A 15,355-nucleotide genomic window follows, 5' to 3' on the forward strand; every position below is an offset into this window, starting at 1 on the left:
AATAAAAGTGAGCCAAGTAGAGGACATAAGTACATAAGTAATGCCACACTGGGAAAAGACCAAGGGTCCATCGAGCCCAGCATCCTGTCCACGACAGTGGCCAATCCAGGCCAAGGGCACCTGGCAAGCTTCCCAAACGTACAAACATTCTATACATGTTATTCCTGGAATTGTGGATTTTTCCCAAGTCCATTTAGTAGCGGTTTATGGACTTGTCCTTTAGGAACTCTGCCAGTAACACAATACAACATATTCCTTCCTAAACCATAACTAGAATCAAGTTCATGGAACTAAAAAAATGTTTAAACATTTTTCCTAAACAATGCATAATGTTGGCAACTTCACAAAAGTATGCGAAGTGAATTCCTTGATGAAGCCATCTGATAATAAAGTGAGGCAGAGAAACGTCTAACTTTTAAAGCAGTAGCCCTAGGAAATTGCAAGAAAAATTGGTTTCGTGTATTGGATCTACGAAGAAGATTCACAAGATGCATTATATACAAAGGAGCTGGACCTGACAGAACCTTAAATACCATTACACAGGTTCTGAATAGGATGCGTTCTTTGATTGGCAACCAATGTAATTTCAGAGAGTGTCCGCTCACTGAGTCCTAATGTGTCAGCCCATAGATTAATCTGACCGTCGTATTTTGCATGATCTGCAGTTGGTCTAAAAATAATACTCTGAACAGCCTGTTAGCGCTAAGTTACTGTAATCAAGAGGTCCTTTTCCTAAGCCATGTAGGCACCTACACGCACCCAACGTGCGTCAATTTGGAGTTCGGTAATTTCATTTTTTACGTGCGTCCTTTACGCGCACTGGCAAATAATTTTATTTTCTGCCGCATGGGGACGCTAATCAGCATTTGAACACACGCGTACACCATTACCACCCGGTTAACGCATGAGACCTTCCCGCTGAGTGAATGGGTGGTGGTAAGGTCTCAGACCCAAAATGGACGTGCGCCAATTTTTATTTTGTCACACGTCCATTTTCGGACAAATAAAGAGGCATTTTTTACAGGCACGCTGAAACATGGATCTGCGCGCATCCAAAACACACACCTATACTTTCCAAAAATACTAGGACTAGGGGGCATGTGATGAAGCTACAATGTAGTAAATTTAAAACGTATTGGAGAAAATGTTTCTTCACTCAGCGTGTAATTAACGTGCCAGAGAATGTGGTAAAGGTGGTTAGCTTAGCAGAGTTTTAAAAAGATTTGGACGGCTTCCAAGTCTATAGACCATTATTAAATGGACTTGGGGAAAATCCACTATTTCTGGGATAAGCAGTATAAAATGTTTTGTACATTTTTGGGATCTGAATCAACATTAATTCAATTCTGTAAAAGTGAGAATAGCTTTTTAGGATCAGGTTCACTCCCCACTAATTTGGAATAACTACTACTACTACTAAACATTTCTAGAGCGCTACTAGGGTTACGCAGCGCTGTACAGTTTAACAAAGAAGGACAGTCCCTGCTCGAAGGAGCTTACAATCTAAAGGACAAATGTCAAGTTGGGGTAGTCTAGATTTGCTGAGTAGAGGTATAGTGGTTAGGTGCCGAAGGCGACATTGAAGAGGTGGGCTTTGAGCAAGGATTTGAAGATGGGCAGGGAGGGGGCCTGGCGTATGGGCTCAGGGAGTTTATTCCAAGCATGGGGTGAGGCGAGACATAAAAAGTGTGTTTCTTAACTATCAAAAGAGCTTTATAGTTATGAATCTGCTTCCTCCATGGATACCCTTGCACGGTTTCAGAAGAGCCACTTTCCATTTCTAAAATATAAGAACATAAGAATAGCCATTCTGGGTCAGATCAATGGTCCATCTAGCCCAGTATCCTGTTTCCAACAGTGGCCAATCCAGGTCACAAGTACCTGGCAGAACCCCAAATAGTGGAAACATCCCATGTTACCAATCCTGGGGCAAGCAATGGCTTCCCCCAAGTCCATGTCAAATAACAGACTATGGACTCTTCCTCCAGGAACTTATCCAAACCTTTTTTAAACCCAGATACGTTACTCTATGCATCCCCTCAGCTTGCAAACCAAGCTCCGCCCAGGGGAATGTTTTTTTAACGTTTGTTAATCAGTGTCTTGTAAGCTAAAGTTGTGACCGGTGGTGGGTAGGTGCTTTGGAAGAAACCCAGTCAGACTTCAGTGCAGAGTTACACAGTTCGTTAGGAATTTTAGTATTCCAGCACATTACAGAATAGTTTAGTGATGATACAGTTAACACAAATTCCTCTTAGTGATTTCATTAGGGGTATCCCCATGTTTGTCGACTGATGATGTGAAAAGATCGCTTCTGATATCTCCAGTTGACATACTATGGTAAGTGCCTTCTAGAAATGAAATAAAAGGGTTAACGCACAGCATCTTATAAATCGGAGGACGTCACCAGCCCCCCCTGTGGCATCAAGTCCATGTGCTGCTGGATATAAAGTTACTGAGGGACACAGCAAACTGTGCTTGATTTAGACAAATTTAGGAACGAGTCAACTTCTTATTCTGGCACAGCATTTGAAAGTTACGCCCTGTCAAAGGACGGGGATTAAAATAAGCAGTCTGACAGAGCCTGGGGCTCCTCTCAGCAAAGAATGTCAGCCACAGGGCGGCAATGTGTGGCAGGTGTGTATCATCACACCCTGCTTGGTTCACCAGGGCTGTGCTAGAAATATTCCTAACCCCATATTCAAGCAAGGTGTGTCGTTCGTGCCCAGTGCAGCTCCCTGCCAAGCCATGAAATCACTGAAAAGCAAAAGCAATCTGTGGAATAAGTTCAAGTCTCCAGCTTCATGTTTTGGTTCTTCCTCTCAGCCAGATATTCACCTCTGGCTCCCTGACCCCCAGTCCCATCAGTTCTCTTGTCTTTTGTTTCAGCAGGGTGGTCTGGCATTTCAAGCTCTCCTTCCCCTCCGGACTCCATCTCCAGGGCTTTAACAAATACCTTTGTATCTGGAAGACCAAAGAGAATCCAGGAGTCGGCCAGGGCTGTTTTCCAGTTTCAAGTTTACTAAAAGCTTGATATACTGTCTATAAGTAGAACTTTCTAAGCAATATACAATATGTACTTCTCAAAAGAATGAAAAGGAAAGGAACTCCATTATAGGGTAGGAAAGGGATAGGCTGGAGGCAGGAGAGGAGTGAGTGGGGATCCTGCCCCCTTAAGGACCCTGCAGCTGTCAAGTAAGGTGGGAGAGATTGGGGGATAAGGCAGTAACCTGTAAAGGGGGGGGGGTCTACTTTACCGGCGAGTGGGTAGGACTTCATGGCCAACGATATGGATTCAAAGTAGCCATCTTTTTTTTCACAATTTAAAATCCGGGTTGCCTGGAGGGAGCATGGGCAGACATGGACCGTGGTCCACTAGGAATTTTTACAAAAGGGAAATCTTTAAAAGGCCCAACCAGTGTTCCCAGAAGACAGTAGCTAATTCTGTTCAGATATAGTCAACTTTCAAGAGTACTGCAAGCTTGCCAAATATTTTCATGAGTTGTGCTACTCCATTTGCATAATAATGAGTTGTTTTGCTTACATTTGCATGCAACATAGTTCATTACTTTTTAACTTGTATTACGGTGTATGTACTTTGTTATCCACACTGGAGACATGTGTTTCTGGATTTGTGTAATGTTCTGAAATAAATGAGGCAAGCAATCCCACAAAAGTCAACACAAGCAAGCCAAGGAGAGGGAATGACCAGGATGTTGAACCAAGGAAGGTAGAACGAGTCTTTATTGTAAAAAGTTCACTTAAAAACAGCACATCATAAGGTAAACCAGGCTTCACTGAAGCATGAACTACACCTTCTGTGTTTCATCAGGAGTCCAGGCAAATAGGACCAAATATAACACACAGCAGCAGGAACATCCAGGCATGCAATCGGTGAACACATAAATACCCCAAGTCTAACAAATCAACTCATACATCTCCTTAGGCTCAAATAATATTTTTTAAATTTTCTCTTAATGCAAGTAAAAACAATTCTACAAAAAAAATTTTTGTATATCAAAATGTGCTCAGTCCGTGCCTGGTGCAACCATTATATCCCCAGGGAGAATATGTGGTCATGTCACAGTTCCAACCATCACTGCACATTCGATGTTCCACCTCCTTAAATGTATGTACAAACACCCAAACCTAATGTAAGGCCTTCACCATATATAAGGTAGTATATTAAATTGAAATGATCACATTTTCATATTTGTTGACAAAACATTGCCCAACCTTCTTAGACCCTACTAACTTATTCCTACATTAAATATATGGAGGTACATGCATATTCAGTGACACTAATATAACTATCCCCACAAACAAAACAAACAGATCTGTCCAAAAGAATGCACAGCTAATATTATAATAATCACTTCCCTTAAGGATATCTCGTGCTCTTGTTGGTGCTCAAAACATACTCCTACATTCATCCATTCTTTCTCTCAATTTCAATCCATATTCCCTTTGACTCTGGCCGAGTTTCACACATCTTCATCAGAAAGGGAAATCATAACAAAACCATTATAATCCTGTAACGGTCAGCAACCCCGAGTGGGTTCGTATCTGGAACAACCCCCACACACCGGGAAGAGCCGGTGAAGCCAAGTTGCTATTGTAAACAGTCAAATACTGCTGGAGCCGATCGTATTTCTAGATGGACACTTGTGAACCGAGTATCATTGTAGGGAGATACGATGATACTTGGTTTGCAAGTATGCCCGGATTTTCCCAGTTCTGTGTGTTTTATTTGGTCCTATTTGCCTGGACTCCTGACGAAGGCATAGGCAGAAACACGAACAGTGTAGAGTCCATGCTTCAGTGAAGCCTAAAGACTTGTACGTTCCTCGGTTCATCGCCCTGGTCATTCACACTCCTAGGCTGCCTGAAATAAACGAGTAAATGTAGCAGGACTGGATATTGAGATTCATATGGGAATTTATCTGCTCAACTATCCTCGAGTGAAGAAATTGCTTCAGGGCACACTCAATGGGCCGTTTTAGTCTTTAATTCACTGTTATTTGCTGTACCGACTCTTCTCCTCCCATACTTCCTCAGCCCTCACTTCTGCCCCGTTCTCTCCTGTTACTGCATCCTCCGTCCAGACCTCACTTCTCTCCCATGACTGTGTCCTCCAGTTGAAGCTCCCTCCTCTCCCATTACTGCTTCCTCCACCTGGATCTCACTCCTCTCTCATTACTTTGTTTTCCCCACCTTCTACCTCGGTGACTCCTCTTCCCCTGTCCTCACCACTCATCCCTTCCCCCACTATTTCCTCTGTCCCCCTTCTCTCCAGTTAAATTCCTCCTCTCTTGCCTTCACCTTTTCCCCCACACTTCTGCTCACACTCTCTACCATTTGCACCTTCTCCCATTATTCCCCTCCTCTCCTCTCCCCTACCCTGCCCTGAAGCTACTCCCATTTTCCCCCCTCTCGCTGTTTCTCATGTAACTATGCCTCTCATTACCAACATCCCTCTGTTGCAGGAATTTTTCTGCTACCACGTTACGAAAGAGAAGACTTGCCAAAGCAATGAAGCCAATGCCGAACACGAGACAAAGATAAACCTGATGAACAAAGGTGAGACAGCCATCGTGGGGCGGAGGGGCAGGCAATGTGAGACTTTTCCAGTTTTTCCTGATTGCTTAGCAGCACAACCAGGTTACCCTCCCTGACAGGTAGAGTTCTGGATGACCCACTGGCACAGATCCAGCACAGATTTGCCCTCGCAGACGCCACTCAAGGGTTTCCACCTGCACAGACCTCCCTAATGGCACAGATACGGCACAGATCTCCCTATGGGCACAGGTGTGGTGCAGGGCTCGTCCCCAATATTTATTTATTTGTAACTTGATATACCACCTTAACTGTCGAACACAACAAAGCAGTTAACAAACGTAAAATATCAAAGAGTAAAAGAAAGGAACTGTAATATTTTGATAGAAAAAGTAATACATACATTCACAAGAGAACCCAGAAAAAATTAGCACAAGCATACCAGTTAAATAAAAAGTCATTCTTCTCACTCTCTCTCCCAGCCTTCTCATTTGCCAGTATAGGCCTGCTTAAATAGCCAAGCTTTCAACAGTGATTTAAATTTCTTTATATTGAATTCACCACATAAAGACAAAGGTAGAGAATTACAAATGAATATGGTAGAGAATTGGCAGCCAATGAGTATCCTTTGAAGCAGATGTAACATGATCTAATTTACTTAAATGACAGAGGAGGCAAATAGCTGTATTCTGCAATGTCTGAAGTCTTGTAAGCAAAGATTTAGAAATACCTAAATAGAAGCATAAAAACATGATAGCAGACAAAGGCCATATGACCCATCCAGTCTGCCCATCCTCTGTAACCCTTAATTCTTCCTGTTCCTAAGCGATCCCACATGCTTATCCCAAGCCTTTTTAAATTCTGGAACAGTCCTCGACTCCACCATCTCCACCGGGAGGCCAATCCACGCCTCCAGCACCCTTTCTGTGAAATACTTCCTTTGGTTACCCCTAAGCCTATTCCCTCTTAACTTTGTCATATGCCCCCTCATTCCAGAGCTCTCCTTCATTTGAAAAAGGCTCTCTTCCTGTACATAAATGCCCTTGAGATATTTAAACGTCTCTATCATGTCTCCTCTCTCCCAGCGTATACATGTTGAGGTTCATAAACCTGTCCCTATAATTTTTGCATTCAAGACCACTTACTAATTTCGTAGCCGCCCTCTGGACCGACTCCATCCTGTTTATATCTTTCCGTAGGTGAGGTCTCCAGAACTGCAGACAAATGGGGCCTCACCAGAGACTTATACAAGGGCACTATCACCTCCTTTTTCCTGCTGGTCATGCCTCTCTTTATGCACCCAAGCATCCTTCTGGCTTTGGCCGTCGCTTTTTCTACCTGTTTGTGTCTGACGACCTCAAAGCTTTCAATCACCCCCAAGTCCCGCTCTTCCTTCGCACACTGAAGCACTTCACCCCCTATACTGTACCGTTCCCTCGGATGATATTACAGTAGTCCAGATGAATCACCTAAAGAGAGAGAATTAGAGAATGAAACGTATCATGGTCAAAGAACAACTGAACTGATCTCCATTGACGCAATAGAACGAACTGGGATTTACATAAAGCAGAAACCTGTGGCTCAAATGAAAGACTAGAATCCAGAGGTACACAACTAAATATCGGAAGCTTGATACCGGAGTGATTAAAGTGTCAACTAATAAAAGAGGGGTAGTAGGAGCAGGCAAATGGTCAGTCAGACGCCACCATCTTGTCACAATTTAAAACAAGATGGAGGTCTGCAAGCTACCAAGTAATAGCTTGTAAACACCATTGCAGAAGATCTAAATTTGAGGGACTGACCTTATACAATAGTAAGATATCGTTGGCATATATGTGGAAACAGATACAGAATTCTTGAATGAGGGTAGCAAGTGGGCTTAAGAAAATATTGAACAAAAGACATAAAAGTATAGAACCCTGAGGTACTCCACATATTAAGACTTTATCAGAAGAAGTGGAGCAATTAGAAGTGACGAGAAAAGAACGATCTACAAGAAACGATTAGAACCACTGAAAAACTACTCCCGAGATCCCTAGTGGCTGTGAAAGTAATATAGAATGATCCACCAAGTCAAAGGCCGCCGACAAGTCAAGCGAAATAGCTAAGGTGAAGTAATAAAGCATCTAAATGAGACCTCAGTTCGCTAAGAACAGATGCCAGAATAGTTTCTGTACTACAAGTCGGCCTAAATCCTGATTGCCGGGGATGTAACACTAGTTTCTGCTCTACGAATTAGCTTAACTGTAGGAAGAAAACTTTCTCCATTAATACAGATTGGGACGGGTCCAGAGTGGCCTTCTTCAAGATTGCTCAAGCAGATGCTACTTTCCAATCCGGTCCAGGCCATGTACTATTCTTCAGTTTGTCAAATTGCCCCATTATAGCTTCCAGGTTTACAGAGATTTGATTCAATTTCTTGCACTGGTAAGAGGAGTGGCCTAGTGGTTAGTGCAATGGACTTTGATCCTGGGGAACTCGGTTCAATTCCCACTGCAGCTCCTTGTGACTCTGGGCAAGTCACTTAACCCTCCATTGCCCCTGGTACAAAATAAGTACCTGAATATATGTAAACCACTTTGAATGTAGTTGCAAAAACCTCAGAAAGGTGGTATATCAAGTCCCATTTCCCTTTCTCCCTTTCCCTTATGACATCACAATATCAGAAGTCAGCCAAGTATCGGGCAATCAAGCCATTGTGAAGCCATTGTGACATCACTGATAAGGTTGACTCTTACTGGTGGAATGAGTGGAGGAGTAGCCTAGTGGTTAGTGCAGTGGACTTTGATCCTGGACTGAGTTTGATTCCCACTGCAGCTCCTTGTGACTCTGGGCAAGTCACTTAACCCTCTATTGCCCCAGGTACAAATAAGTACCTGAATATATGTAAACCGCTTTGAATGTAGTTGCAAAAACCTCAGAAAGGCGGCATATCAAGTCCCATTTCCTTTTCCCCCTTTCCCTTATGACATCACAATATCAGAAGTGAGCCAAGTATTGGGCAATCTCAAGCCATTGTGACATCACTGATGAGGTTGGCTCTTATTGTTGGAATGAGTGGAGGAGTAGCCTAGTGGTTATTGCAGTGGACTTGGATCCTGGGGAACTGAGTTCAGTTCCCACTGCAGCTCCTTGTGACTCTGGGCAAGTCACTTAACTGTCCATTGCTCCAGGTACAAATAAGTACCTGTATATACTACACAAACCACTTTGAATGTAGCTGCAGAAACCACAGAAAGGCAGTATATCAAGTCCCTTTTCCCTCTTTTGAGATTCTAGATGGAATACTGCTAGTGGAGGAGTAGCCTAGTGGTTAGTGCAGTGGACTTTGATCCTAGGGAACTGGGTTCAATTCCCACTATAGCTCCTTGTGACTCTGGGCAAGTCACTTAACCCTCCATTGCCCCACGTACAAATAAGTACCTGTATATACTATGTAAACCGCTTTGAATGTAAATGCGAAAAACACAGAAAGGCAGTATATCAAGTCCTCTTCCCTATACGACGTCTTCCTTCGTGAAGACCAAAGCAAAGAATTAATTTAATCTTTCCACTATGGCCTTGTCTTCCCTGAGTGCCCTTTTTACCTCTTGCAGGCTCATTTTCGAAAGAGAAGGATGCCCATCTTTCAACACAAATCAGAAGATGAGCGTCCTTCTCACAGGGTCGCCCAAATCAGTATAATCGAAAGCCGATTTGGGCGTCCCCAACTGCTTTCCGTCGCAGAGATGACCAAAGTTCACGGGGGCGTAGCGAAGGTGGGACTTGGACGTGCCTAACACATGAACGTCCTTGACCCATAATGGAAAAAGAAGGGTGTCCCTGATGAGCACTTGGACGACTTTACCTAGCCCTGTTTTTTTTTACGATCAAGGCAGAAAAAGGTGCCCGAACTGACCAGATGACCACCCAGTAGTCACTAACCCCCTCCCACCCTCAAAACAAATCTTTCAAAATATTTTTTGCCAGCGTTTATGCCAGCCTCAAGTGCCATACTCAGCTCCATCACAACAGTATGCAGGTCCCTTGAGCAGTTTTAGTGGCTGCAGTGCACTTCAGGCAGACGGACCCAGGCCCATCCCCCCCTACCTGTTACACTTGTGGTAGTAAATGTGAGCCCTCCAAAACCCACCAGAAACCCACTGTACTCACATCTAGGTGCCCCCTTCACCCATAAGGGCTGTGGTAGTGGTGTACAGTTGTGGGTAGTGGGTTTTAGGGGGATTTGCAGGGCTCAGCACACAAGGTAAGGGAGATATGTACCTGGGAGCAATTAGTGAAGTCCACTGCAGTGCCCCCTAGGGTGCCCGGTTGGTGTCCTGGCATGTCAGGGGGACCAGTGCACTACGAATGCTGGCTCCTCCCACGAGCAAAGGGCTTGCATTTGGTCCTTTCTGAGATGGGCGTCCTTGGTTTCCATTATCGCCGAAAATCAGAAATGACCAAGTCTAGGGACGACCATCTCTAAGGACGACCTAAATTTCAGGATTTGGGCGTCCCCGACCGTATTATCAAAACAAAAGATGGACACCCATCTTGTTTCGATAATACGAGTTTCCCCTCCCCTTCACCGGGACGTTTTACGAGGACGTCCGCAGCAAAACTTGGGCGTCCCTTTCGATTATGCCCTCTTGGTCTTCTAACTGATTCTTTTATCAGCTTCTTGCTTCTAAGATACCTAAAAAAAAAAGTTTTTACTATATGTTTTTGCCTCTAACAGAATCTTTTTTTCAAAGTCCCTCTTTCCCTTCCTTATTTGCATTTGACTTGACATTCCTTATGCTGTTTCTTATTATTTTCAGTTGGTTCCTTCTTCCATTTTCTGAAGGATTTTCTTTTAGCTCTAATAGCTTCCTTCACCTCACTTTTTAACCATGCTGACTCATAGGAGCCAACTTTTCAACATTATTGGGGGTGCTACGTCCAATGGAAATAACCCTTCCCTGGGCACATCCAAGGAATTTTCTTAATATTGGGGGTGCTCAAGCACTCACAGCACCCACAGAGTTGGCTCCAATGTGCTGACTGTTGCTTGGTCTTCCGTCCTCCTTTTTTAATACGCAGAATATATTTGGCCTGGGCTTCCAGGATGGTGTTTTTGAACACCATCCACGCCTGATGTAAAGTTTTGACCCTTGCAGTCACTCCTCTAAGTTTTTTTTTCACCATTCTTCTCATTTTACTATATTCTCCTTTTTGAAAGTTAAATGCTAACATATTAGATTTCCTGTGTGAACTTAGTCCAGAGATAATATCAAATCTGATCATGTTATGATCACTGTTATCAAGCGGCCCCAGCACCATTACCTTCTGCACCAGATCATGTGCTCCACTAAGGACTAGGTCTAGAATTTTTCCTTCTCTCGTCGGCTCCTGTACCAGCTCCTCCATAAAGCAGTCCTTGATTTCATCAAGGAATTTTATCTCCCTAGCGTGCCCCGATGTTACATTTACCCAGTCAATATCAGGGTAATTGAAATCACCCATTATTATTGTGTTGCCCAGTTTGTTTGCGTCCCTAATTTCCTTTAACATTTCTACATCCGTTTGTTCATCCTGGCCAGGCGGACGGTAGTACACTCCTATCACTATCCTTTTCCCCTTTACACACGGAATTTCCATCCATAGGGATTCCAAGATGTATTTTGTATTTCCTGCAGAATTTTGTCTGTTCAGTTCAAGGCCCTCCTTACCGTATAATGCTGCCTCTCCACCAATTCGATCCACCCTATCACTGTGATATAATTTATATCCTGGTATGACAAGTGTCCTACTGGTTATCCTCCTTCCACCAGGTCTCAGGAGATGCCTAATCTTTTCATTTAGTGCAATTATATTCTAACTCTCCCATCTTATTTCTTAGGCTTCTGGTATTTGCGTACAGACGTTTCAAACAATGTTTGTTGTTACATAGTAACATAGTAGATGATGGCAGAAAAAGACCTGCACGGTCCATCCAGTCTGCCCAACAAGATAAACTCACATGTGCTACTTTTTGTGTATACCTTACCTTGATTTGTACCTGTCCTCCGGGGTGTCCACTCTGTTACAGATCTTAGTATCATCCGCAAATAGGCAAACTTTACCTTCTAACCCTTCGGCAATGTCACTCACAAATATATTGAACAGAATCGGCCCCAGCACCGATCCCTGAGGCACTCCACTACTCACCTTTCCCTCCTCCGAGCGAATTCCATTCACCACCACCCTCTGGTGTCTGTCCGTCAACCAGTTCCTAATCTAGTTCACCACTTCGGGTCCTATCTTCAGCCTATCCAGTTTATTTAAGAGCCTCCTGTGGGGAACCGTGTCAAAAGCTTTGCTGAAATCTAAGTAGATTGCGTCCATAGCTCGTCCCTGATTCAATTCTCCTGTCACCCAATCAAAGAACTCAATGTGATTCGTTTGGCACGATTTCGCTTTGGTAAAACCATGTTGTCACGGATCTTGCAACTTATTGGCTTCCAGGAAATTCACTATCCTTTCCTTCAGCATCGCTTCCATTACTTTTACAGTGATAATTTTGCCATCTTTAAAATCTGTGTGCTTTATATTTAAAGACATCTGGTCTACTATGGTCTCAATATTTGAAGGGTATTAATCCGCAAACAAATCTTTTCCGGAGATGGGAAGGCGGTAGAACGAGAGGACATGAAATGAGATTGAAGGGGAGCAGACTCAGGAAAGATGTCAGGAAGTATTTCTTCACAGAGAGGGTGGTGAACGCTTGGAATGCCCTCCCGCGGGAGGTGGTGGAGATGAAAACGGTAACGGAATTCAAACATGCGTGGGATAGGCATAAAGGAATCCTGTGCAGAAGGAATGGATCCACAGAAGCTTAGCTGAAATTGGGTGGCGGGGGGAAGAGGGGTTGGTGGTTGAGAGGCTAGGATGGGGGAGGGCAGACTTATACGGGGTCTGTGCCGGAGCCGGTGATGGGAGGCGGGACTGGTGGTTGGGAGGCGGGAAATACTGCTGGGCAGACTTATATGGTCTGTGCCCTGAAAAAGACAGGTACAAATCAAGGTAAGGTATACACATATGAGTTTATCGTGGGCAGACTAGATGGACCGTGCAGGTCTTTTTCTGCCGTCATCTACTATGTTACTATGTTTAACCTCGCTATCGGGATGCCCTGTCTTTCCTGTTTTGTTGACATCTTTTAAAGATACCTTGTTCTGAACCTTGTGCTTTTGAGCGACTGTCGGCCTGCACCCAGCTTCTAGTTTAAAAACTGCTCTATCTCCTTTTTAAATGCTGATGCCAGCAGCCTGTTTCCATCCTGGTTAAGTGGAGTCCATCTTTCCGGAATAAGCTTCCCCTTCTCCAGAATGTTGCCCAGTTCCTAACAAATCTAAAACCCTCCTCCCTGCACCATCGCCTTATCCACGCACTGGAGCTCTGCCTGTCTCCTGGGCCCTGCGCATGGAACGTGTAGCACTTCAGAAAATGCTACCCTAGAGGTTCTGGATTTGAGCTTTCTACCTAAGAGCCTAAATTTGGCTTGCAGAACCTCCCTCCCATATTTTCCTATGTCATTGATACCCATCACTGCTCTCCTCTTCATTATCATAAGTACATAAGTATTGCCATACTGGGAAAGACCAAAGGTCCATCGAGCCTAGCATCCTGTTTCCAACAGTGGCCAATCCAGGTCACAAATACCTGTCAAGATCCCAAAAATGTACAAAACATTTTATTCTGTTTATCCCAGGAATAGTGGATTTTCCCCAAGTCTATTTAATAACGGTCTATGGACTTTTCCTTTAGGAAGCCGTCCAAACCTTTTTTAAACTCCGCTAATCTAACCTCCTTTACCACATTCTCTGGCAATGAATTCCAGAATTTAATTACACATTGAGTGAAGAAAGATTTTCTCCGATTCATTTTAAATTTACTACATTGTAGCTTCATCGCATGCCCCCTAGTCCTAGTATTTTTGGAAAGCGTAACCAGACGCTTCACATCTACCCATTCAACTCCACTCATTATTTTATAGACCTCTATCATATCTCCCCTCAGCCGCCTTTTCTCCAAGCTGAAGAGCCCTAGCCGCTTTAGCCTTTCCTCATAGGGAAGTCGGCCCATCCCCTTTATCGTTTTCGTCGCCCTTTTCTGCACCTTTTCTAATTCCACTATATCTTTTTTGAGATGTGGTGACCAGAATTGAACACAGTATTCGAGGTGCGGTCGTACCATGGAGCGATACAAAGGCATTAAAACATCCTCATTTTTGTTTTCCATTCCTTTCCTATTAATACCTAACATTCTATTTGCTTTCTTAGCCGCAGCAGCACACTGAGCAGAAGGTTTCAACGTATCATCAACGACGACACCTAGATCCCTTTCTTGGTCCGTGACTCCTAATGTGGAACCTTGCATGACACAGCTATAATTCGGGTTCCTCTTTCCCACGTGCATCACTTTGCACTTGCTCACATTAAACGTCATCTGCCATTTAGATGCCCAGTCTCCCAGTCTCGTAAGGTCCTCTTGTAATTTTTCACAATCCTCCTGCGATTTAACGACTTTGAATAACTTTGTGCCATCAGCAATTTTAATTACCTCACCAGTTACTCCCATCTCTAGGTCATTTATAAATATGTTATAAAGCAGCGGTCCCAGCACTAACTACCCTTCTCCATTCAGAATACTGACCATTTAACCCTACTCTCTGTTTTCTATCTTGTAACCAGTTTTTAATCCACAATAGAACACTACCTCCTATCCCATGACTCTCCAATTTCCTCTGGAGTCCTTCATGAGGTACTTTGTCAAACGCCTTCTGAAAATCCTAACTGCTTTCCCTGCTTCCCTCTGCTTTTCCAGATACTCATCTCAGTCCTGCCCTTTCTGAGATCCCTTGTATGTTTGGTGAAACGTTTTGTCCGTCCTTTCAGTTAGTTCTTTTGAAAACCAGACCGGTGTCCTTCTTCTGTCTTGCTGTTGGTTTGCCATATGTTGCCCTTACCAGAACATGTTTTAATTTTTCTCACTGCTATCCTACTCCGCCCATGTGCTCCCCTTTTCCAGTACCTCCCTAAAGGCCTCCCCCATTTTAATCCAGTTACTCCTCTTGAAGTCCAGTACCTGATCCTGCGAGCATCCTCCTCTGTCTGTGCTGTTCTGTGGAAGTCTGGGCTCAATCTTAGACATTCATCATCCCATGCCAGGTGTAGTCGGGCCTTCAGAAATAGTCATAGTATCTTGCTCTCTCTCTGTCTACAGGGGAGGAGGAGAATCCAAATGGCAGGGAAGGAGTCTTGAGCACAACTGACAATAGTGATGGAAAGGAGCCGTCTGTAATCTTCATTTTTAAAAAGGTGAGTCTCCGTTGGACAGTTCTCCACTCCTCATCACATCTAAGTCCAGTTACTTACCATGTCTGTCAGGCATATACAGCACTGTACAAACTGAGAGGCTGATATTCAAAGTGATTTAAGTGGGTGGGAGAGGCTCCGCCCGCTTGAATCTCTTGTCGCTGCCTACTCCCCAATATTCAAAGGCATTAAAGCGGGCAGTGCCGCTGAATATCACTTCTGACCGCCGCCAAAAAAAGGGACAGGTCAGGGGTGGTATGGAGGAGCGGCATTAGGGAGGAGCCCGGGGTTATGCTCCAAAGCTGTCCTAAAGTTGCCTGGCCTAATTTACTGGGGCCCGCATGACTTTTGTTTCTTTTTTTGTAAAAAGGAAAAAAAAAACCCAGCGCCCCCTCCTACCCACCCCCGAAAGTAGCCCTCTTTCCTTCCCTCTCTCTGCAGCCCGCAATAAGAACCCCCCCCCCCCCCCCGGAGGGGGGTTC

At 44.1% G+C, this 15,355-nt stretch overlaps 1 protein-coding gene across 1 annotated transcript in view; it reads left to right on the forward strand.

Annotated features, from left to right (window-relative positions):
* LOC115458985 (equilibrative nucleoside transporter 1-like) overlaps positions 1 to 15,355 on the forward strand; it is a gene marked incomplete at its 5' end in the record, with an annotated part of 99,986 nt that overhangs the window by 19,704 nt on the left and 64,927 nt on the right. Inside the window, 2 exons of the mRNA XM_030188842.1 lie at positions 5,484 to 5,577; positions 14,782 to 14,876. Coding sequence (XP_030044702.1) covers positions 5,484 to 5,577; positions 14,782 to 14,876 — 189 coding nt within the window. The remainder of the gene's footprint in view (positions 1 to 5,483; positions 5,578 to 14,781; positions 14,877 to 15,355) is intronic.

This window comes from Microcaecilia unicolor, unplaced genomic scaffold (assembly GCF_901765095.1).
Source record: "Microcaecilia unicolor unplaced genomic scaffold, aMicUni1.1, whole genome shotgun sequence".
Lineage (NCBI taxonomy): Eukaryota > Metazoa > Chordata > Amphibia > Gymnophiona > Siphonopidae > Microcaecilia > Microcaecilia unicolor.